At 37.8% G+C, this 25812-nt stretch overlaps 1 protein-coding gene and 1 long non-coding RNA gene across 5 annotated transcripts in view; one reads left to right on the top strand and one right to left on the bottom strand.

Moving 5' to 3' along the window:
- The window catches only part of AGL (amylo-alpha-1,6-glucosidase and 4-alpha-glucanotransferase), a 78983-nt gene extending 58989 nt beyond the window's left edge, over positions 1-19994 (bottom strand). The window contains exons 1-5 of the mRNA XM_027114454.1: positions 19668-19994; positions 18980-19129; positions 7567-7777; positions 7086-7252; positions 5479-5682 (exon numbers count right to left, since the gene is read on the bottom strand). Coding sequence (XP_026970255.1) covers positions 5479-5682; positions 7086-7252; positions 7567-7777; positions 18980-19061 — 664 coding nt within the window. The 5' untranslated portion in view covers positions 19062-19129; positions 19668-19994. The remainder of the gene's footprint in view (positions 1-5478; positions 5683-7085; positions 7253-7566; positions 7778-18979; positions 19130-19667) is intronic.
- A 26-nt stretch (positions 19995-20020) lies between these two features.
- The window catches only part of LOC113624537 (uncharacterized), a 43310-nt gene continuing 37518 nt past the window's right edge, over positions 20021-25812 (top strand). For all 4 annotated transcript variants that reach the window (XR_003434378.1, XR_003434377.1, XR_003434375.1 and 1 more), the window contains exon 1: positions 20021-20122. This is a non-coding gene — a long non-coding RNA (uncharacterized LOC113624537). The remainder of the gene's footprint in view (positions 20123-25812) is intronic.

The raw sequence follows: 25812 nt of genomic DNA, 5'->3' as shown, positions 1-25812 counted from the left end.
TAAACCCTGGAGGGAGGTTTGCTACATTTTAGTCCTTCTCTTTCCTCACACCCACTCTTCGCAGTACATCTCTCAAACTGGCCCAGACTCCAGCTGAGGCCCAGGCACATCTACCCAAGCATGTGATGATAGCACTGCCTGGGGACAGCTTGTTAACTCAAAATCCATTCATAGGTCCACATATATCTACACTGAAAGTGTCATATATCCCAGGCACTGTTCTGGGAGCTAGATATTCTGTAGAAAATAAGGGAGCAAGGTTCAGGTGCTCATGGAGCCTTCATTCTAGAAAGGGTTTTTTTGTTTGTTTGTTTTTGTTTTTAATTTTGCTTAGACAATCCTGATGGAAGAAAACTCAGTTCTCTCATAGGCAGCCTCTTTGTATAGCTAATCTTGAAAGGTTAATAAGATATATTGTTTCGATAAAACTGATACAAGTGAGGCTGAGAAACTGCAAAAAAAAAATATACTCAAATAATAAGGGTATAGCTTGTATCTTATTACCCATTTGTAGCAGTAAGTTCAGAATCAGAATCAGGAGTTTTGCAAGGTATTTCAAGTGTTCACAACATTGGAGGTAATTTGTTTTAATTTATTAATAAACAAATAAAAGCTAGACACATTTTGCTTCATCTTTAAAATGGACTAATGCCCTGTAAATTCATGCTCAGGAGTGGTTAAGGTACCTGAAAGTAGTAACAATTTTTCAATACCTACCATATGCCAGGAACTGTTAAGTGCATTAATTTATTAACCCTCATGCCCTTCCAAATGATATAGGACATACTATTATGTTCATTTGACAGATGAGAGCCTGAGATAGGTACCTCAGCAAAAGTCACACAGCCAGAAAAAGAACTGGGCAAGTCTCTTCAGAATCTGCAGTCTAACCATTTTGCTCTATGGCTGAGATGAATGTGGTCATACCTTGTTCACTCAGCTGAGAACCATTACAATCCTTACAGAGTTTTAAAATCATTATTATTTTTAGTTTCACGTATATGATAAATCATTTAGTAAGTCATTGATTTACTTAGTATTTATTTAATAGACAAAATACATAAGAAGCAGAGATGTTGTAATAAAAGTTAAATTGATAATTCTCCAAATTTGAATCAAGATAGTTTTCCCAAGATTTATCACCATAGTCATTGAAATTCAAGATTATATAAGAGAAAAATGTCATGATAATTATATCCAATTTGGATTTTCATTTATTAAAATACTAAGGCAACCCCAACTTTTTACATGGTAAAATCCTGAAACTTTGTTTCTTATCTCAATTTTATGAAACAAAATCAAGTGTAAAATGAAAGAATTCTAAACATTAGGTAATAAAAGTATTTTTTCTCATTCTATATGAAAGAGGAGTTAAACTCCAAACTATGTCTTAATACATATCAAAATTAAAAATGAAAGATGGACTTCCAGAGTAGCACAGTAAAGAAAGACTCTGGAAATTGTCCTAAGGGCATCTGGCACATGGAGAAACATTTATTCAAGAAAACCTACTAATTCTTAGTAAGAATAGCAAGAGTCTGTGGCACTTGAACCACAACCTGCTCCCTTATCCCACCCGACCAACCATGTGTTATGGAAGCTCTACCCCAGTGCTCTACTCCAGGCAGGTGTGGCCAAGATGGGAGATGCCCTCTCCCCTTACCTCCCAGTCTGGGGTTAGTTTCATTCTGGGAGAGGCAGGCACACTGAGTGAACAACGAAGTACACTCTGACCTAGGGTGACTTCTAGGAAGCCAGCCTTAAAAAGAAATCCCATTCACCTCTGGCAGTCTGGAAGACCTTGTGTATGCCCAAGGCTGAGCCATCTCTGCAGCAGTCAGAGAGGGAACTCCTAAACTAACCAGTTCAGGTTTATCTTTTTCCATCCTTTTGCTGTCAACCTACCTGTATCTTTGAATTTAAAGTGTGTGGCATGTAGACAGCATATATTTGGATCTTGTTTTATTTATTTATTTTTTAATTGACTCTGATAATCTCTGCCTTTCAAGACATTACTTTCAAGATTCCCTAAATCTTTGGCTTTCAAAATTTTTACTATGATGTGTCTGAGTGTAGCTCTCTTTTGTTTATGTTATCTGGAGGTCCCTGAGTTTTAGGATGTGTCAATTAATGTTGGAGATTGGGAGGTTTTCAGCCATTATTTCTTCAAGTATTTTTTTCCATTCTTTCCTCTCCTTCTGGTGTTTCCATGTCCCACATTTCACTGCATAGCCACTGTTCACTCAAACATGCTGCTGAACAGCTCTAGTGAAATTTCTCATTTTGGTTATTTACTTTTCAACTCCAGAATTCTCATTTGGCTCTTTTTAAAAATTTCTATCTATTTATGATATTCCCTCTTTGATGGGCTATCATCATAATATCTTCTTTTACTGCTTTAATTTGGTTTCCTTCGATTCTTTAAATACATTTATAATACTTGCTTTAAAGTCTATTTCAAGTATGACATCTAGGACTTCTCAAAGGTGATTTCTGTTGCTTGTTATTTTCTTGCGTAAGGGCCACACTTTGCTGTTTCTTTACATGTCTCAATTTTTTGTTGAGTATTGGTGATTTAGATAGTAATGTTGTAGCAATTCTGGATACTGATCCCATCCCCTTCAGGTCTTTTTGGTTGCTGGTTTGTGACTTGTCTGGACTATTTTAGGGAAGTCTATTTCCCCCACAGTGTGCAGACTCTGATGTTGCGACTCAGAGGGTGCAGCCTTGGCCATGGGTAGTCAGCCTGGGGTGATGGTGGTTTTTAGCAGGGCTCTCTTAAGTGTCTTTTTCCCTGAAATCTGTTAAGCTGTCTGCTTCTGTTGGTATCACACTCAGCTATTTCTCTCTTGAGCTGTTACTCAGGCTGACTGTGCTATTATTTTTGATAATATTCTGGAGCATAAATTGCACTGCAATATGATCCAATTAAATTTGGGTCCCTTGGCATGGGTAGTCTTGAGGCCTGTCTTTGAGGCTTGTTCTGACCCCAAGAAGGCTCTTGTTAGCTGTCTCTTTCCCTGGTTCTCTCTGTTAGACCAGTAGCTGGCCTATGGTTTAGCATGTTGCTCTCATGAAGATACCAGCCTCCTTTGGATCATTTACCACCGAAGTCTCCATTGTTTTCAACAGTGCTCACAGGCTTGAACTTTCCCATGCTATGTACCAAATAAAGTCAGTTCCATTCTTACTCTGTTCTTACTGCACATCTCTTCCCAGGGGCAGAACACCTGTGTCACTGCTCCACCAGTGGTGGCAGGGGTAGGAGCCTCTGGTTTTCTTGGCTTTCCCCTCCAGGTGTGGAACCCCGACCCCACAAGCAAGCTGGAGCAAGGGTCCAGTATTCTTGACCTGCCATGCATGAAGTAGAACTTTCTCTCTCTGAGTGGGGGCTGGGCGGAGGAAGGGAGCCCCAGGCCTCTCATCTGCTCTTGCCTAGAATAGTTTCCATAACATAGTGCTGAAAGGGGGGAATGAGAAACGCTGGAAGCCTGCCTCTTGCAACCACAGCCCTAGACTGGGAGCCAGGGAGAAAGGGAGCCTGGTGTCCTTGGCAGCACCTGCGGAACAGACCTATCATCACTCTGACTGGGGAAGGGTAGGGAGGGAGGAGCAGGTTGTGGTTCAAATGTCACAGACTCTCACTATCCTTTCTGAGGTTTAGTACATATTCTTGCATAAATGTCTCTCCATATGCTGAATGCCCTTAGGACAATTTTCGGAGACTTTAGTTTTTTAAAAATAATTTTCATCAGTTACAGCTGTTTTTCAGGGTAGAGGGTCTGTGAAACCTTTAACAGTGCCATTCTGGAAGCTGACTTTCCCGGGATAGTAACTTTTTAATGAAAACCTACATCATAGAAAGGACATTATGATACTCAACACGTTTCATGCAAGGTGGAAGCAACATTCACTTCTTTTATATTACACAGAATCTCTCAAATGCTTTAGAAAATACAGTCTCTGACAGAGTCTGTGACTGTACTCCAAACCTTATACTCCCTTTTTTCCTTTAGTAACAGAACTCTCAAGGTTCAGCGACAGACATGGCTGACAAACAAAATACTACACTGCAAGCTCCGTTATAGCTAGAGACAAAATCCTATCTGGTGCAATGTGAGCAGAAGGGATATATACACCAGATCATGCCCTTAAAGGACATTACTTCCCTTTCCTCATTGCCACCGGTTGGAGGTGATATAAGGAATTGGAGGGGCCATATTTGATTAAGAGATGGAAGCAAAGTGCTGGAGGCAGCAGAGCAGCATTAGAGAAAGAACTTCGTTCCCTATCATGGGTTGGCTACCACACCAGTCTTGGAATGCCTACTTAATCTTTTATAAGAAATAAGTATAATTTAAATCTTAAGTCACTATATTTTTATCTTTTTGTTACAGCTGCCTAAGCCATATCATAATTCATACGCTGCCATTATGTGGTTTGATAAATTTGATGTGAATAGTATTAAAGATGTCAAAGTAGTTATCAATAACGTCAAATTTTCAAGCGAAGAATACTGAATTCTTAGACATTAGGCAGTTTTCACTGTGGACCCTGATGCTTAGTTTCCAGGTGCATGCAGAAACAACAAATTTTAGAATGTTCCTATTTCTTTGCCTAATTTTGATTGTTTATTATTATCATTAGAGATTATTATCTATATTGATGAACCAAATCTTTGAGCTTTTGAACATCTTCATAGTTCCTATGGTTACTTGGAAAACAATTTTATGACACACACACCAGAGATTTTTGTTATTGTTGTTAAATGTTTTGTACCACCTGGAATTCCTATTGTTTACATATGTAAGTCAGTGGTTTCCTGACTTTTCTACATCATGGCAAACAGAAAAGAGCATCTGCAAGGTACACTGGGTTAAACTGAAAGCTGATCAGGGCCAGAGGCTTCTCCAGACCCAGTTACTCTGATAGCTGATGGAAGTAGTCATTTCCTGAGGATCAGCATCTGGAAACCTCTGATACATTTTTATAGAATTGTATACTGGTAAGAAATCCTGGGAGCCCAAACAGGTTAACTTTAATAATATCTTTTAACATGTAAAAGATATAATTTTCAAATTTAAATTCTAAGAATTTACCAATAATTTTCTCTTCAAATAACACCATTCAGTTTTTTCAAATATATGCTATAGTACCAGAGCTATGGCTATATAGATTCATTAGTTGGTCTGTAAAGTATTAATACTGTAAATTGAAATATGTGGTCTTTTCTATGATCACACTCCTGTTTTTATAATCATCACATGTAAAATACTTATATATTGATTATATCTTCAACTAACACTGTTTTCTTTGAAAGAAAAAAAGTGGTATTGTATAAAGCGATTTTTAAATTGAAGGACACCTAATCATCCCTTGTGTTTTCAAACTTTATGTTATATAAAACAGCAAGGAATGAAATAATTAGAATATAATATTCTCATTAAAATTAATAGAAGTAGTTAATGAAGCACATACCAGTATGATTGTAGACAACATCAGTAATACAAAGAATATTCCACTCCTTTTTCAATTTTTCCACTAGCTGTCCAACATCAGTCCAGGTGTACTTTTTATTAGGTCTTGAAAAATCAGGATTTAATTCTAACTGATCAGCAAGGGAATAGCATGACCTAGATAGTCCAAGAGTCTGCAGTGGGGTAAAATGAATCATGTTGTAGCCTGCAACACAAGAAAAGAAACAAAGACCACTATAAGAAAAAACATACCTAAAACTAGGCAAAATGTAAGGTTAAACTTCCATAAGTAATTCTAAATGGCAAGGCAACCGTGCTACCAGAGAAGGGGTTAAAGACTTGGGTTTAAATCCTAGCTGTACCACAAGTGACTTCAAGCAAGTCTACTTAAATCTTTCAGGATTATCAGTGTCCTCATATGCAAGACAGGGATAATGAGATGATGTATTTGAAAAAAAAATCACACACAATGCCTAGTTACTATTAGGGGTTCAATTTATATTTCTTGAATTGATATATTTATATGTAGAAAATATATCCTATGCAAGTATATCAGTACATCTTTCTCCTAGTTTTTTTTTTTTTTTTTTTTTGCGGCATGCTGGCCTCACTGTTGTGGCCTCTCCCGTTGCGGAGCACAGGCTCCGGACGTGCAGGCTCAGCGGTCATGGCTCACGGGCCCAGCCGCTACGTGGCACGTGGGATCCTCCCGGACCAGGGCAAGAACCCGTGTTCCCTGCATTGGCAGGCGGACTCTCAACCACTGCGCCACCAGGAAAGCCCTTTCTCCTAGTTTTAATGTTCCATAGTACTTGTATTCTGTTTTAGTTATGTCAGTGAACTTCTCACTTCTTTCTTCACTCTATGTTCAAGTTGAAAGTAGAAAATTAACATTACCCTTTACTTAAGAGTAAAATACACCTTAAGTTTCATTTTACTCTTGGTATGTATGGCAGCACGACTTCCACATGGAATACCATTAATCAAGGCTTGTTGAATTAAAATTATATATAATGATAATATATTTTATTTATTTATTTTTGGCTGCGTTGGGTCTTCATTGCTGTGCGAGGGCTTTCCCTAGTTGTGGCGAGCAGGGGCTACTCTTCATTGCAGTGCGAGGGATTCTCATTGCGGTGGCTTCTCTTGTTGAGGAGCACAGGCTCTAGGAGCGCAGGCTTCAGTAGTTGTGGCGCACGGGCTTAGTTGCTGCACAGCATGTGGCATCTTCCTGGACCAGGGCTCAAACCCATGTCCCCTGCATTAGCAGGCGGATTCTTAACCACTGCGCCACCAGGGAAGTCCATGATAATATATATTCCAACACATTCTGGTAGCTTACTAATTTTTATATGTCAAAGTAAAGTCTTAGAAACAATAATAATCTTATTTTGTCATAGAGTTCCTTAATTTATTCAGTTGAACCATAAAATTTGCCATTTTTGTAGGCTAAAAATGGTCAAGTAACAACAATTTCATACAGTTCTATTTATGTTACTAAATGTACTAAGGAATGAAATTAAAAGAATTAAAGCCTTTGAAATCTGTATCACAGAAGATAATTACATTTATTTTAAAGAAGAAGAAAAGAAAGAAAGCTGACATTACCTGATTCTTTTGCAACCCTAAGTCTGCTTTCCCATTCATCAAAGGGTCCCATACACTTGGATAAAAATGTCTGGAGAGTAACACAGTCCAAGGGTAACACATGATTATCAGCACCAACACGTAAAATAGGGTCCACAACTATGTAACCTCCACCACTTTTCTCATTTCTAAGGAAAAAACAAAAACTTCTCAATTAATGATAGGAAAAATAATTCTCATCTAATAGTCTGACTCTCTAATTGGAAAGTAAATTGTCCCATTTAAAAATATATTTCTAGGCACATAAAACCATTTAAAAAGTTGCAATAAAAGCTTACAATTACTTCCTAGAAACCGAAGGATCATATTCTATTTGCATCTCAGGAAAGCCCTGTAAAAATTGCACTGCCATGGTTCATATGGTAACTTTTTACAAGTTAGATAACTTCAAGTTACAGAATAAATTAACTTCTTTTTTTCACATACAGGACGCCTGACTTACCCTTGAAGGAAGTAATACTGAAATGATCCAGCTTGTTGAAGATTAAGTTTACAGTACTTATCAGAATCATCTTCTCTTTCTGTTGGATTTTCCCATTCCAGGGAATGGAATTTTTCTCGATTAAATGCTTCTCCAGGAAATGGGTAATTTGTGTACACAGTAACTGCTTTTCCCTGTAAAGTTGGGCCTAATCGGAACTGTAGTTCAAACCCTAAACAAAAAGCACATTTTAATAAACTCATTGCAGGACTTAAGTTACCACATTAAAAAGATGGTTTATTTAAAGTATTATACAACAATGATTTCTCAACTATGTTTAAAAGAACTTCAAATATTTAATGCTGTTCTGGAACCACTTTGCATTTCAATTTAGCTTAATTTTGTATTTTAACATACAGTATACACCATAGAACTGTCTGCTCTGTACTGTCCCTCTCTTCTTCTCCTGGAAACTGATTCCTAGTCGCATGGCTACTTTGGGATATGCAAGTTCTTACATGATTCCATTTCCCACGATTACCTCCGTTCCACTTCCTGAACTGCTCAGAGGTGGGCATCTAACTAGAGACTTTCGCTGGTATTTTTCAAACTGCAGCAGAGAAAGTGAGTTTCTCTGTGGTATCAGAGTCTGTGATAGTACGTAAAAGTTGGGAGGTATCGTGGAACACTATCTTACCAGATAGAGCAAGCCAGTCTTCCCTGAGAGAAGTCAACCTCTAGAGAGGCAGAATTCAGATTTCTAACAGTTCTAGAGGCATTTGAGCCCCTGATACCAGTTGTCCCTGATGTCTGCTCAACTCCAGAGATGTGGTAATAGAGGGTTAACAAGTGGCTGTGTGGAGCTGAGTGGGACGGGGGTAGGAGTGGTGAGGAACCCTGATTTGCAGTGTTTGCTGACTTCTGGAGGAAACAAGTCTCACCATGGTCCATCTCAAGCTACCAACATGGCATCACTGAACATGGAACTGGGAAGAGATATGCATGATCAGCTCTTGTGAGACAACGCCAGCAACTCCAGCATGCTACTGCCTCTAAACCTACTGTTCATGGTTTAGTTACTTAAGCCCTTCTTGGAATTCTGAAAGCCAAAACATTCTCACTTTTGCCTTAGTTAGGCTATTTCTTTTAAAATATATCTGAGATTTTCTGTACTGTATTACAAGTATTTTGCCCTAAGAGGAAAAAAAGTTAACACATTACAGTTATAACTTTATTATGAAAGAAAAATTTTTATTGGTTCAAGGCCGACTTTAAACCTTGATTATAATTGTTAGGATGTGAAAATTCTGACTATAGTAAAGTCTATCAGAAATTCAGGCATATATATTTTAAACATGGGTGTAACATTTTAATTCATGATGGGTATTAATAACTGATGAAGGCAGGGAAATTTAGTTCTGCTGGTTATAATCTTTAAGCTTAAGGAACTTTTTGAGAAGAAAGAAGTATAGTAATATTTATACTTTTGATACTTATTAAACATCCAACAAAGTAATAAAAATGACGTACTGAGCGCATATGATGTAATAAGGGACAAAAAAGACAATGATCTCTGCCCTTGTGAAGCTTGAGTTCTAATGGGGGAAGGCAGCCATTAAACAATGGACATGACAAATAAATAAGAAAAAGTAGTATGGCAGAAAGGGATAAATGCTAAGGGACAAAAATCAGAGCAGTTTAAGAAAAAGGAGGGAAAGGAGTGATGGTGAGAAGACAGTAGCAGCTTTAAATAGGATGGTTATTGAGAAGTTGAAGGGCGTGAGAGAAGTGAGAGAGTTAGCCTTATGGCTCACCATGGCCATGGAGAGAAAGTGCTGACCAAGCAGAGGAGACAGAGAGCACAAAGGACCTAGGATGGAAGCATGCCTGGTGGTTCCAGAAATAACAAGAAGGTCAGCATGGCTACACTAGAATAAGCTGTGGGAGTAATAGTAGGATATAAGGAAAGAAAGGTAACAGGGGAGCCAGATCATGCAGTCTTAAAGGTCATTGTAAGTATTTTGGCTTCTTCACTGACTGAAATGAGCCAGTGAACATTTTTAAGCAGGAGTGACATGACGTATCTTGTGTGTTAAAAATATCCTTCTGAAGATGTCTGCTTCTGATCATAATGGAGTAACTGGTACTGGACTTGCCCTCTGATGAAAAACTAAAAGAACTACATTAACAACTGTTCTCAAAAACAGGTAGAGAGGACTGTGATGCCTGAGAGAAGAATGATTTCTATGAACCTTCTAGTTATCAGACTAGGGGACCTTTTTGGACTGTGACACTGGGAGCAGGAATAGTAATCTCACTGAGTTGAGGAGACAGAGATTAGAGTTTCGGAGAGTGAAGAGACTGCAATTTTCAGGGCAGAGTATGACAAGAAGGGAGCTATGCAGAGACGGAGCTCCAGGAATTTACCTAGAGTCATCTTGAGTCTGCCTGAATACGAAACTGTACATGAGTAGGGTTTGACTACATAAGGCTGGGAAAAGAACTAGTGGGAGCTGTAAATTGAACAATTCTCAGAGCTCACTCAGGCCTGGGATACATTACAATTTTTAAGCAGCCAGAGTTAAGAGACCTTGCTGAACACCTGTTGTATTCAAGAGAGTCATGTCTTAAGTAATAGGGTTAAAGTAGCCCTAGAGTAAAAATTACTATAAACCTATCCTATCAAAGCTTAAACACAAGCCTCAAAAGGATTAAGCTGATCCACAGATAATGTAAATGACTTCTAAAATAAAAACGTATCACTCCTTTAAAGCAAGACAACAAAATCCAGAGATGAAAACAGAACATTCACAATGTCCAGCATCCAAGAAAAAACTGCTAAACAGAAAGAGGAGGTGAGGGAGTTGACCACACAGATATCTGGAATAGGGCATTCCGCACAGAGGAAACAGAGACCTAAAGGACTGAGACTTCTGCTTCTGGCAAAGATGGAATAACAGGGATTGGATTTACCCTGCTCCCTGAAACTTAAAAGAAAGAAACCACCACCAAAAACAGAAAAACCAGACAAAGTATATGAAACAATGATTTTTCAAGACCCTGACATCAGGCAACAAAAGTCAGTGATCCTTGAGAGATGGAAAGTAAACAAGATGAGCCCTACAATTGCCCCTGCCTACTTACTAACTTGAAAGAGTTTCCAGGTTGGGGCACAGGGAGAAGGAACCCAGGCAGACCTCAACTGACTTCCTGTGTTGAGGAGACGGAACTAAGAATCTGTGGAGATGAAGGCAGCTAGAGTTTTCAGATGAGAGTTGTGGATAAGGAGGAGAAAACTGCACAGAGAACTCCAGAGATCTGCCAAAGGTCTCCCTTGAGTATTCAGAAGAGTACTGATCAGTGCACGTCTCTGAGAAAAATACCTGAGACCAGGAACGGTGCTTGTTCTCACCAGCTAGACTGGGAGAACTCATAATTCATGAGGCACTGGGTAGAAAGTTCAGAAGGATCTTGCTTCAGCAGTGGGGAATAATGAGCCTTAGAAAGGGCATAGTTCTAGACTGGCTTAACAAATCATAAAAGTAAAACTCAAAAGACTATAATATTTCCAAGTAACTTCATTCCAGAGCAAAGACCAAGAACATTTATAAGAATCCAAAAATACTCAGCACCCAACAAGGTAAAATTAATAATGTCTGGCATCCAAACAAAGATTATGAGACATATGAAGAGGGAGGAAAACAAAACCCATAACAAGGAGAATAGTCAATCCATGAAAACGGACCCAGGAGTGACACAGATGTTCAACTAGTAAACAAGGTAGGATTTCAGTTATCATAACTGCATTCCATATGTTCAAAAATTTAGGTCAAGACATGGAAAATATTGAAACAAAAGAAAAAGATCCAAATCAAACTTTTAGAGATTAAAACTACAATGTCTGAGATGACAAATACAGACAATGGATTTAATGGATGGTGAGACGTGGCAGAAAAAAAGATAAGCGAATTTCAAGACACAGGAATAGAAACTATGCAAAAAGAAATGAAGAGAGAAAAAAGAATCTAAAAATTTGAAAGAGCATCAGACAATTCAAATGGCTTAACAATAAAGAGTCCTCAAAGGAGAGAAGAAGGGAGATGTAAATTATTTGAAGAAATAATGGGTAAAAAATTCTCAAATTTGGTGAAAACAACAAACTTACAGATCCAAGAAGTTCAACAAATCCCCCACACAAGAAATATGAAGAAAATTACACCAAAGAACATCAAAATCAAATTGCTCAAAACCAGTGAAAATGAGAATATCTTATAAGCAGCCACAGAGGAAAAAAGACACAAGTATGTACAGAGGAACAAGGATAAGGATGACAGCAGATTTCTCATGGGAAACAATGCAAGCAAGAAGACAGTGGAGCAACATCTTTTTTTTTTAACATCTTTATTGGAGTATAATTGCTTTACAATGGTGTGTTAGTTTCTGCTTTATAACAAAGTGATCAGTTATACATATACACATATCCCCATATCTCTTCCCTCTTGCACCTCCCTCCCTCTCACCCTCCCTATCCCACCCCTCTAAGTGGTCACAAAGCACAGTGCTATGCGGCTGCTTCCCACTAGCTATCTATTTTACATTTGGTAGCGTATATATGTCCATGCCACTCTCTCACTTTGTCCCAGCTTACCCTTCCCCCCCCCCATATCCTCAATTCCATTCTCTAGTAGGTCTGCGTCTTTATTCCCATCTTGCCCCTAGGTTCTTCATGACCTTTTTTTTTTTTTTTTAGATTCCATATATATGTGTTAGCATACGGTATTTGTTTTTCTCTTTCTGACTTACTTCACTCTGTATGACAGATTCTAGGTCCATCCACCTCACTACAAATAACTCAATTTTGTTTCTTTTTATGGCTGAGTAATATTCCATTGTATATATGTGCCACATCTTCTTTATCCATTCATCTGTTGATGGACACTTAGGTTGTGGAGCAACATCTTTAAAAGTACTGAAAGATTAAAACTGTCAGCCTAGAATTCTATACCTGTTGAAAATATCTTTCAAAAACAAAGGTGATAAGAGCCAGGCTTTTCACTGTCAGAGAAAGATGTTACCAATAAGCAAGGGAGACAGCTACAATGAACCCTGCTGTGGTGATATGAATCAGAAATATGAGTGTGAACTGCTATTTATTTATATATAAAGAATGTCAGTTTGGTTCAAGGCAAATCCTGAAATAGAGAACACATAGACATATTTCAGTCATGTCTAAACTTGCTCTTTGATAGAAGTAAATCTCTCACAGTGATGTTTGACAGGTGGTAAATTCTACACCACAATATTAAACATTGGGTAAGATATTCTTTGTGAAGAAAAGATATCAGTATAAGACATTAAGAGAATGCTGGACTCTTCCAATTTATGCTAATCCAATTAAATACTTCTGTATTTGCCTAGAGAAGTATGAATGCTGTTTTATATACTGCAATACATATAACATGAGGGAATGGAAATTCTAGGCATTCCTGGAAAAAATTATAATTTAGTGATAAGTTCTGCTAACCATATTCCTGGATTGGACCAAAATATGGATATAAATTTATTCACAGTAAATGGATTTAGCAAGCAAGAAACAAATTATTCAAATGTAGTTATTAAGTAACTTTGCAAAAATTGAGGGACTCATTTTTACTTCTTACTTTTACTATACAGTGAAACTAATAATTTCTTTTCCAAGTAGCTACATGCACAAATTTTTCTATAAAGCAATTTGGTATAAACATACTAAGAATATTAATAAAGTTTAGATTTTTGGCTCAATAATTTCATAAAGACATTTATTTTCTGAGGAATTAACCGGTGATATAAATATAGATTATATATAAGGATGTTCATCACAGTTTATTATAATTAAATAAACTCACAACAAACTAAATATCTAATGATTGGAAATGATTAAATTATGGTACAAATTATGGTATTCTGTAAGCAGGAATAGTATAAAGCCACCATAAATCATATTATCAAGGGATATTTAATAACATGATTACTTTTACTGTTTTCTTATATTTTATGCATCTATATAGATCCTTTCAAATCCTTTCTGGAAAAAAGTATGACTGAAATGTGGCAGTAAGCAGGGAGGTGGAATTCACATACCATGACATTGTAAGCAGGTATCAAAATTGTTTAGATAGTATAAACCCAATTTTGTTTTGAAACAAAAAGCATAAATAAAAGACTTTTTATACCTTTTTATAATTTATAAAAAGGTATAAAATTGGGAAACATTTTTATATTAGAGCTATAATTATGAAGAGATAGATTGAGAAGTAATTGCCCAAAGAATTAAAATGTGACGTTTTAATACTTAAGTGACTGTGAGAACCATACTTATATTTGCAAGAATGATTAAATTTATTACAGAAGTAATGGTGTCATTTTTAACAGTACAAATATCAGAGATTAGCCATCTGAGCACAACTAAATAACCTGTCCCTTGTTCAGCTTATACAAATATTGTTTTTATAATTACACAAGGATTCAGAGAACTTGTAGAACAAAGGTTGAAACTCATCCAAAACCTCTAAAACAGTATTTGGATCAGTGGTCTACCTTCAGAAAAAAAATGACAAGTAGTCTCCAAATTTGAATATTTATTTATATAATATACATGTATGATAATTTAATAGATCATGTAATTTATAAAACACAAAAATAAGAATAAGATATAAATAAAATAAACAATATTTTAAATAATTAATTTTATTTACTAATTAATGGAACAAATCTTTTGGCTCTCACTGAAAGTTAATATTGGTAATATCTGTCATGAAAGTAATGTGATTAAATAAATTTCATTAATTTTAAAAGTCTTGGTTTAATATTGTCTGATAAAGTAATTTAAAGATTCCAAGTCCTATTTATTTTGATACTTGATTTAATGACCTCAGATTTGAAAAAAATACGACATAAAGATACCCAAATCCCAATGGATAAAGTTCTTGGTAGGTATGTTTACTAGTCCATGACCTTAACTTTTCAATTCCATTCATCAGTTATGTAAATATTTTTGTTGAAATGTGCTAGTAAATATAAATATTTTCCTTGACATACATCAATTGCTTTTACAAGCTAAAGAGAAGATGTCCCATTTTATATATTGAAGAGATGATCTGAAAACCAACTGAAATTCTTTATTCGGTAGATTTCAAACAGATTAGAAAACTTTGTTATCAACTTTTAAAAGTGAGCAGATATTCATTTATATGGGTAAAATCATATGATGAAAGTGTTACTAAAAATACATATTCAAAATGCTCTCCCTGAAGCAAGGGTTGGCAAACTATACCCTCTTTCTGTAAATAAAGTTTTATTGGAACAGTCACACCATTTATCTACGTATTGTCTATGGCTGCTTTCATAGTACAATGGCAGAGCTGAGTAGCTGCAACAGAAAGCATATGGCCTGCAAAGCTGAAAATACTTGCTATCTGAAACTTTACAGGAAAAAAAATGTGTTGAACTCTGCTCTACAGCATCAATTCCCAACAAAAGCAGTTTACTTTCACACTCATGTTTACCTCAGAGTTAGATTGTGTTTATTTTTTCTGATAATATTTTCTAAGTATACTATAGAAAAAGCTGTGTGTCATTTCTGAAAAGGACAAAACTCAAACAGCAAATTTCAAACACTTTCTAACTCATTTTTAAGTTTGACAACCTCTTGAGGTAAAAGAGGTATGTACGGTTACACTACCTCTCATTACAAAGTATTGTAAAGATGCTACTATTTAAGATAATATAGCTTGTATATCTACTTAACCTGGTTTAGGTAAAAGTGTAATTCATGGCAACATAATGCAAGCAAACCAGTGCAGTATGACTGTCAACCTCTTCTAGACCTATAACCACCACTCTTTCCTCAGAATATATCTTTTTTATTATTAACGCATCTGACGTACAAACTGAGAGCATCAATATCAATTGATATATTAGCAAAATTTAATTACTTTAATTAAAATAGAATTTTTTTTTTGGTAGTGTTGTGCAGCTTGTGGGCTGTTAGTTCCCCGACCAGGGATCGAACCCAGGCCCTTGGCAGTGAGAACACAGAGTCCTAACCCCTGGACCACCAGGAAATTCCCCTTAGTTGACTTTAAAAATCAAAAATAGATAGGTAGATACGTAGACAGAAAGAAAGAAAGAGAGAAAAGAAAGAGAAATAAATCCTATTCTTTCTATATCCCAATAGACAGGTCAGTGCTACCCCCAAGGGTATATATATATATAGCCACTCTGTAGACCTCTAATCCATATCCCTGAAACTAAAATTTTTATATACAGTAAATGAAACATCAGAATACCTAGAGTGTATCAGCTTCCATAATTAATTGCTCGGTTTGCTAAAATTAGCTTAGCACAGCAGCAGATGGTGTGTTTATCTTATTCCTCATACACAAGGAATACTTTACTCAGATTAGCCATTTCCCTCTTGCAGGCAATTAAACTGGCAAGACGAGTGATTAAACTATTACTGTAAACTAAGTTTTTCTACCCCATTCCCTCCACTCAATCTATATAAACTTGACTCCTAATCAAGGAATCTTTATAAATATTTTCTTTTAAAAAAATAGAAATTGTAATTTGACCAACCTATATAAAAAATGGAAGAATTCCAGGTTTAGGGAATAATGATTTTATTCATTATTTGCCACTAAAAGAGATAGGAAATACAGGGCCAGGCTATCATTTGGCTAGAAAAGATAATTATGCAGTCTTGTACTTGTTAAATTAGAAGAGTCTATAGAGATATTAGCCTTGAAAATGCACAGGAATCATTTCTTAGGGAAAAGTGAAAAGGAAGGCAAAATGAAGAAGGGCTTGGTGAAAGAACCAAAAATTGCCAGAGCTTTTCTTTACACCTAATTGGTCACCAAGTCTTATGAATTTTAAAATGTCTCATACTCTGTCCCTTTTTTTTTCAACCCTGATGTAGTTAAACCAGACATGTTTTTAAAATAGCCTTCTCCATGATTTCTTGTCTCCAATGTCCCTTCTCTTCATCTTTCACAGTATAATTGTCTTCTAAAATAATACAATGACATCATTACTGCACGAAAAAAATTCGACATGTTCTCATTTATATCATTTGGATGAATTTACTGGCTTTAACCAGAGTTACAGAGTCACCATATTCTTATTTTATAAACCCTTCAGAGTTCCCTCTTCAAATAGCCTGGCTAGCTTTAAATGGCACTTTAGTAATCAACCAGCAAGGATTTATTAGCTGTTGTACACTGCATTAGGTTTGTAATAATTTCTATCTTCACAGATCTTAAACTCCAGTTGGACACTATAAGCTTTTAGACACTGCTACATTCTTAAGCACTTAACTGTTCTATGCCCATTGAGTAATCAGAAATCAAGGAAAGGAGATAATAACAAATTAAGGAAAAGCTTCATGGAGTAGGTGGAATTTTAGCTGAAGGCTGAGAGGGAGGCAACACATAAAATGATAGTAAAGGGATTTAATAGATATACAGGAATCTGACAGGAGTGGAGGTGTAACAACAGGCATGAGAAAAGCCACTGGGGAGGGAATTAACAAGGGAACTAGAAAGATATAGGACACCAATAATGAGGAACAATGAGATAAAATCTTGGCTAAGGAAGGCAGATTATAGACATTATAGAATGTCCTGGAAGCCAGGCAGAGGTGTTTAAATTTGACCTTATAAACACCAATTAATAAAAAGAGAAGAGATGGCATAAGAAGATTATTTCAGCATCCATATTCAGGCATATGGAAGAGACAGGCAGGCAAGAGGAGACATCTGGAAAGAAATTATAGGGCTTAAAAAGAGACTTCAGTTAAAGAGAAAAAATCATCAAAGAATAGTACAAAGTTTCTAGCCTTGGAAACTATGAAAATGGAAAAGTAAACAGGGAAGCTGAGAAATAAAGAACATTTGAGAATTTTGAGATGGTTTTGGACATGTTAAATTTAAGCAAATCTGACTGGAGCTATCCTAAGGCTCTTCCATAGCATGATACTAGGATGAAGCCAAGAATCGATGGTGAGAATAGACAGCTATAGCGATCTAGCAATGCCTTATATCTATTTAGGGCTGTAAAGCCATTTATTATTCATTTTGAGCCTCAAAACTCAGGAAAGTAGAAAACCAGAAATTAATACCTTCATATCACAAATAAATTAATGTTTAGAATTAATGTGACTTGCCCAAAGTCAAACAATTTGTTAGCAGCAGAGCCAGGAAAATTCTAGTTCCCTACTCTTGCCATTACACTCGCTTGCTTCCAAGAAGCAAGCAAAGCTCAAGGCCTTTCTTCCAAAAGGAGTCATCAGTATGGAGGCAACAGCTGAGGCCATGAGAATGTATACTTCTTTGAGGGCAGGAGAACAGAAAAAGAAAGGATTCCTTGCAGATATACACAATTAAAATGTGGAAGAAGAGAGCTCAGCAAAAGACACCACCAAGTTGACAGGAATACTTAAGAGTGTAGGAAAAAAAATTAAAACCAGAAAACTGCAGAGTCAGGAAAGCCTAAGCACTCAGTGATCTTAAATGCTGAAGTTGGAAGAAGATAAAGATTTGGCATGGAGGAAACACATTTGATGGACGAAATTTTTTTTTAAAATTTAGCTCTTGAGAAATTCAGGGAAAAAAGAATTCTTCAAATGTTTACTACTATCAACATTCATTTGGTACAATAATAAAGGGGATTGTATTTTATTTTTCATACATTAAACTTCTATTGACTACTTCACAAGTTATATTAACATAAATGAGTGTGAAATGCTTTTTTTAATGCTGAAAAATATAAAGTCTAAGAAAATAAAGCATCTATTCGATAAGTCTTATAGAAATATAATTTGATCTTTTTTTTTTTTTTTTTTTTTTTTTTCAACACAACCTGATCAGTTATTTCACTTTTTCAGCAAAAAAATATTTTCAGCTTTTTTACCTTCTCCATAGTTGAGAGGCTTTTGACAAACATAAATAATAGTTTACTTTTTGCTGTGATCTAGTTTACTAATTCAAATGTCTGGTAAAGGAAAAGAGCGAGAGCTATAAAAAAGCAAAACTACAGATATACCCAAAGTAAAATTACTTATGAAGCAATTTCCCAAGTTTTAATAGTAAATGCTAATGGAAACAATACGGTCAATCTTCCGATTATAAATGCAACTTCTGTCTTAAGTAGAAGTTAGAATGCAAAGTAAAGTGAACAATTTTATTCTCATTCTAACATGACAGATATAAATAAAACATTTTCAACTAAAATCCACTTTCATTAGTGATATTGTTTAGAACACAGCAACGTATTCGCACAAATCAGGTTTAGAAAGGTCCTTGGAAATGATGTCTAAAAGTTAAAAGAAATTTTAACATGACTATGAATTAAAAATGTAAAAGACACAGAGCTAATCAAATGACTTACTACTGACCTTGTTCAAGTCTGAAGAGGGTCTTTTCCAGCTTTTCCATTTCGTTCAGAAGTAAAATCCTAATCTGTTTACTGTGTCCCATTTTGGCTTCTAGAGGATTTGAAATCTTTCAGAAGAATGAAAAGAACTCCGAAATCGAATGAGGTACCCCTACGAAACAAAAAAGGAATCAAGATAAAGAAAATAACTGTACCTTAGATTCTCTAAGGCTGACAGCCACACTTACATGTTCAAAATGTGTTTTAACCCTAGCAGAGCAACGAGAAAGAATGAATCTTATACATAAGATCAGAAAAAGCAAATTGATAGTTGTTTCCTCCCTTCGAGCACAAGACCGAAGCAAAAATTACAGTTTAAAAAAATGAAGTATTTTTACATAATCAATACATTTTGGAAAGCCTGGAGCTGGGTGGGGGGGGATGGGGTAAAATTCCCAGTCCCAAGCCAACCGGCTTCAAAGACTTTCATATGGCACTTCTGCTTACAAGAGATTAGCCTGCTCAAAGATAACAGGTGGGAGATCTCCCCATTCCCAAATTCGGGTCGGAAGCCACCAATGGGGAGATGAGAACAGAAGGAAGCAGTTGTTGTCCCTAGAATAGCTGCCGTGGACATAGAACGTACATACAGAGCTACAGATAGAAGGAACGCATTTCCCCGGGACGCCGGCGGCATTCCTAGCACTTACACCGAGCAAGTTATACGTGCCGCTTCTGGGACACTGCAGGGCCCGCGACTCTGTTGTTAAAACAGTCGGGGGAGGAGACGCAAAGGAAAGTTAAAGGGAAAAGGCAGGCTGCCCAGGCGCAGAAAGAAGCCGCCGACGAGGAGGGCCGGGCGCTGTGAAGGGCAAAGGGAGGGGCGGCGGCAGCCGAGGCAGGGCCGAGGCCGCTGTGTGAGTGACAGAAAGCTTCTCCGTGACTCCGCCTCGCGCCGGTCCCCGAGGAGCCCCTCGATCCCCACTGGGCCTCGAGAGCACACAGCCTGGGTGGGAGCTGACAAGTCCCTTCGCCCACTTCCGGGAATCTCCGCACCTGCTCGCCCCAACCGCTAGTCTCGCGAGAGTCCGATCGCGGGCTGCCCGGGTGTAGGAGGTGGCTGAGGACCAGGCGGCGGGCTGCCTTTTTTCTCGCCTGGAGGAAGGTGAGACGGCTGGGGCGTGCGTACCTCACCTTTCACAGTCTGCGAGCGCATGGTTGAACATTAAAATGCCGCGGTAGGGGGCCGCGAGCTAGGTTGAGCTGCACCACAGCGTCGTTTTGTCGACCCTCTGAATGGCGGGAGGCAAGCCACCTGGCTTCCTGTGCCATTTCTACCACATTATGTTTTGTGTCTTCGTTTTGGCTTTGTTACGTGGCCTAAGTTTTCGTGGCCTAAATTCCCTGAGCCTTGATTTCCCCGTGTCTAAAATGAGGGGCCTGGCTACGGTCTCAGACATTACATCCTTCGCGTGTCCACATTTCTAGTCCTATCACAGAGCGGGCCCGTCTTCCTGAATACAGACATGTAAGGACTAGGTGGGTGAAGTGTGGCCAGTCTGTGAACGACTAAGGGGCAAATACACGTGTGTTTACAACGTCTGGTTGCACCTAATGTACACCACGTAGACGTGAAGATCGTCTGAGACTAAGAATCTATATTGGCTATAGCTGCACATATTTTAGGCCAGACATTCAAGACGTGGTGCAGATGCCTAAGGAGATTTTATGCCTGAGGGAAAAGGAAAGCCCATTTTTCAGGGCCTTTGGAGGGCACCTAGGGATCATGAGAAAATGGACAAAAGATCTGGAGTGTGGAGAAGAATCTTGCTTTCTTTACTGTGGAATTACTGTAGGTCCAAGAAGAATAATGGGTTAAAAACTAAAGATACTGAAATGTTTGCTTGTTTCAGTAGTTTTCTGAGAATGGCTAGTTGCAAGTGGTGCAAAACTGAGTTTGGAAACCCACAGCTCGTTTGTTCATTCAACTGACATTTATTGAACACCTACAATTTGCCAGGCACATAGGTGCTGGGAATGCGGCAATGAAACAAAGTCACTGCCCTCATGGAACTCCTACATGTGATTGTTAGCAGACAGATAAATTAAGTAAATTACATACAATAATTAAAGGTCATAAGACATAAAGCTAAGAAGGGGAAATTATGGAAGAATCAGGAGAGGGTGGTTTACAGTTTTAAGTACAATAATGAGTAAAGGACTTGCTGGTAAATTGACATTTGATCCAAAACAGAGAAAGAAGGTAGAGGATATCCAGGGCAGAGGGTTATACACATAGGTACAGGAAGTGCAAGGGCTGGGATGTAGGAGCATACTTGGTGAATTCAAAGAGGTCACTGTAGCTGAGTGGACTAGAGGTAAAAAGTTAGGACAGATAGATGGGGAGGGGTGAGTGGCCTAAAAGGCTTTGTAGGCCATTGCAAGGACCTGCGCTTTTGCTCTGGGGAAAAGAGCCATTGGAGGATTTTGAACAGAGCAGTGACGTAATCTGACTGACTTTTAAAAGGGTCACTCGGCAACTTTATAGGGAATAGCTAAATAACCCTTAGGGTGTGGTTAGGAAGGAAGCAAGGAGACCTGTTAGGAAGCTATTTCAATTATCTAGGCAAGACATAGTGGTATATGTGTGTGTGTGTGTGTGTGTGTGTGTGTGTGTGTGTGTGTGTGTGTGTGTGTGTAGCAGTGAAGGTGGAGAGAAGTTGTTGAACTACGAATCTATTTTAATGGTGAAGCCTACACCACCTGCTGGTGGAGAGAAAGGAGTCAAGGATGATTTAAAGTTTTTTAGCCTGAGCAACCAGGACATTATTTCTGTCCAACAGAAATATAATATGCCACATAGGTAATTAAAATTCTTCTAGTAGCCACATCAAAAAAAAAAAGTAAAAAGAAACAGGTGAAATTAATTTTAATAATATATTGTATTTAACTGTATCTTAAACATGATTTCAGCATGCAGTCAGTATAAAAGGTTATTAATGAGGTATTTTAGATTCCTTTTTTGTACCGTCTTCTAAATCTAGTGTATGTTTTACGCTTCCAGCATGTCTCAATTCTGATAGCGACATTTCAAGTGCTTGATAGCTTCATGTGGCATGTGGACAGTGCAGAAGAAGCTGTCATTTAGTGAGAGAGGAAGCAAAGGGGAGGGGCAGGATTGGAGGGTGAAATTCAGGAGTGTTGTTGTAGACTGTCAATAAGCAAGTGAAGATGACTGTCCACTTGCTTGAGATGACCATCAAACATCCAAGTGGAGATACTGAGTTACCATTTGTAGCCCTGGTCTCCAAAGGAGTGTTTTTCAAATTGTGAGTCGTAACCCATTAAGGGTTGTAAAATTGATTTATTTGTTGCAACCAGCAATTTTAAAAAAGAAATAAGAAAGCTCTGAATGCACTGCATCTAATAAAAGTATTGTTTCACAAAACTTCTGTTTCTATTACTTATGTTTTGATATGCTGGGTCATGTATTCCTCCTGGGGGGTCAGGGTTAAAAACAAGTTTAAGAGCCACTGCTGTAGAATGTATGCTGTGTAAAGTCGTAATAATTCATGATTATGAAATGGTGCCTGGGTTTGAATCCCGGCTCTGCCTCTAACTAGCTGTGAAGCTTTGGAAGATACTCAACTTCTTTGTGCTTTGGTTTTTCCAACTGTGAAGTAGGGATAAAAATAGTACCTACTATTGATTAAACAAGGACCTAAGAACTGTGCCTAATACATACTAAGTACTGTGTAAGTACAAATATCAGCGCTGACCCTGTTGTGAAACATAGTCCACATTTATGTTTGTCTTCAGTCTCTCCTTTCCATACCCCCTTTGGATTTCAGGTTTTCCTATTACTGTCTCATCGCACAGCCCACCTGGTGATCACTCTTCACCAGGGCTCCAAAATTAGCCTTGCCTCCTGTCCTTCCTCCAGCAAAACACTCACTTCAGTGCCCAGCATTTCAGCCAGGTATAAGAAGTAAAACAGATTGATGAAGTGAATTGCTTTAGTAGTGAATTCTTCTTAAACAAACGCTTAAATTTAAAAAGAAGATTTGTTAATCCAAATGGCCTTAATTTGGGAGATTTCATGTTGTGAAAGAAAGTGAAGAATGTTAAGTAATGAAAACATTATGATTTAATGTGATGTGTCTCTAAGATTAAATTTATAAGCAACATATTATCCTTCTTAAAAAGAAAAGACCCTGGCATGCTATTTGCGAAGTTCTTGGAATGCCAGTGAATTTGCAGTCTAGGGCAATAGTGGTGCCATGTGCCGCTTTCATTTTGGTGAACATTTGTCATGTGCCTGTCCTGTGCGTGACAGCGAGCTATATATACACAATAATCTCATGCTGGAGTTGTTAGGAGAAGACTCTCCTTGAGGAACAACTGATGGATGATCTCAGCTATTTGGCAGAGACTCTAGTGTTTTCTAAAACATTGATATTAATGCAGCTGGCGAGTGGGAGAAGGGCTGTGGTCAGAAGGGGCTTTCTTCAGGTTTGTGTATGTATGTGTATGTTTTCTGAAAGGAAAGGAGTTATTTGGGGGTATTATTTATGGTTAGGTCCCAATTCTGTGATCTTCTGGGTCTGAAGTAGAGGGGCTGCCTTATTTGGTTTTTATATTCAACAGTATTTTCTGTGTATTTTGTTTTGTAGCAATAGTATACTGATATTATTAATAGTTTTATCTTATAAAATTTGGAACTGTGTTTCCAAAATCCCTTCTAAGGTGAATAATTTATTCTGCATGTTTTGAAATATCCAGATATAGCCAGTGAGGAGAAGAAGGGAAGATAGGAAAGGAAATAGAATTGAAGTCAGAGAGGTGTGGAAAAACAGTGATTTTTCAAAAAGGAAAGAGTACAACATCTCCTTTGGAGATAAACAAACCTCAGATTAGTTTCAGTCTCTCTGAATTACAGTTGATTCATCCATAAAATGGAGAGAACAACACCTCACTTGTGGGGTCACTGTGAAGAGGAGATGAAATAATGAAAGCATTTAAAGTGTCATTTGGGGACTTTCCTGGTGGCGCGGTGGTTAAGAAGCCGCCTGCTAATGCAGGGGACACGAGTTCGAGCTCGAGCTTTGGTTCAGGAAGAGCCCACATGCCATGGAGCAGCTAAGCCCGTATGCCAAAATTACTGAGCCTGTGCTCTAGAGCCTGCGAGCCACAACTACTGAGCCCGCGTGCCTAGAGCCCATACTCCACAACAAGTGAAGCCACCACAGTGAGAAGCCCGCTCACCGCAAGGAAGAGCAGTCCCAGCTCGGCGCAACTAGAGAAAGCCCACACGCAGCAACGAAGACCCAACGCAGCCAGAAATAAACAAATAAAATAAAATAGTGTCATTTAGCATTTAGCAAAAATTAGGCTTTTAATAAGGATAGCCTTAAAAAAGAAGGGGTGATGGGGACTTCCCTCGTGGTCCAGTGGATGAGACTTTGTGCTCTCAATGCAGGGGGACTGAGTTTGATCCCTGGTGGGGGAACTAGATCCCACATGCATGCCACAACTAAGAGTCCGCATGCCGCAACTAAAGGTCCCTCATGCCGCAACAAAGACCTGGCACAGCTTAAATAAAATAAATAAATAAATAAATAAATATTAAAAAAAAAAAAGAAAGAAGGGGTGATGACTAGTTGCCTTTGCTGGGTCAAAGATGGCCGTCAGACAAAGTAGATGAAGAGGATTCCAGGGCATGGCAGAGACAAAAGACATCACTGAAAGGTCTCTTACTCCATGAAGTATAAAGGTGAATTCAAAGAGCAAAGTCAGAGCCCAAGTTTTCAGCCTAAATTGTACAAAACTGAGGAAGGGTGGAGACTAAGAATGAAGTAAGTGTTAGTTGGTATATAGTAAATATTTGTTTGAAAATTTATTGAGATGTACATATATAGAGGGAAATATAGTTGTATTTCTATTGAAACAAAATATCTTGGGCTCTTAGAGCTAACATAGGAAAAGTCATTAAAGAATTCCTAAGCATTGATATAACAAATTAGTCCAAAGCAGTGCATGGAATGCTTGGAAAGCATGATAGGAGGAACTTCAAGAGGGCATTTTTAGTGGTGATCTTTTCTTTATTCTTAGATCTTTAAAAAGTTCTTTGGTCTCCAATTAATGCTAAATCATTTTCCCTTGCAAGTAAATTTAACTTTCTGTTAAAATAGTGGCTACAGAGTTTCCATATAGGAGGGTTTAGAGTAGGCAGTCTGGTTGAGGAGAAAGGACAAGGAAGAGGACCTTGAAGTTAATTTTCTATGTTTGTTAGGGTGACTACAGCTGCATATGACAGAAAAAAACAAAACAACAGTGGCTTAAACTAGAGATGAGTTTATTTTTCTCTCACATAAAAGTCCATAGGTGAGGTGAGCAATTCAGAGCTGGCATGGCAGCTCTATAACATCATCAGGAAGCCAGACTCTCTCTAGTTCACAGCTTCCTTCCTCTTATTATGTGGAACTCATCATAGTACAATAAGGCTGCCAGAGCTCCAGCTATCATATCCACATTCAGGGAACAGAATGGAGGAAGAGGAGAAGAAGGGTGATTTTCCTACCTTTAAGAATTCCTGGAAATACTACACATTTCCACTTGCATCTCACTAGCCAATACTTAGTCACAAGGTACATGCAAATGCAACCTTTATCTAGTCAGCAGTGAGACTACCCAAAACCCGGGTTCTGTTATTACGGAAAGAAAGAATGGATTTTGGCAGATAACCAGTAGTCTCTGACACAGTTTGCATGGTACTTTATTTTTTACTTTATTAGAAAGCAACACAGTTTGGAGCACGGGGATGGAAGGCTCAGGAGGAATGTCTCCAAGGGGGAA

This window comes from Aethalodelphis obliquidens, unplaced genomic scaffold, assembly GCF_003676395.1.
Source record: "Aethalodelphis obliquidens isolate GAN/ISIS:26980383/991018 unplaced genomic scaffold, ASM367639v1 scaffold13, whole genome shotgun sequence".
NCBI classification, from domain to species: Eukaryota; Metazoa; Chordata; class Mammalia; order Artiodactyla; family Delphinidae; genus Aethalodelphis; species Aethalodelphis obliquidens.
Note: the sequence above shows the minus strand (reverse complement) of the source record. Positions and strands in the feature narration are given on the sequence as shown.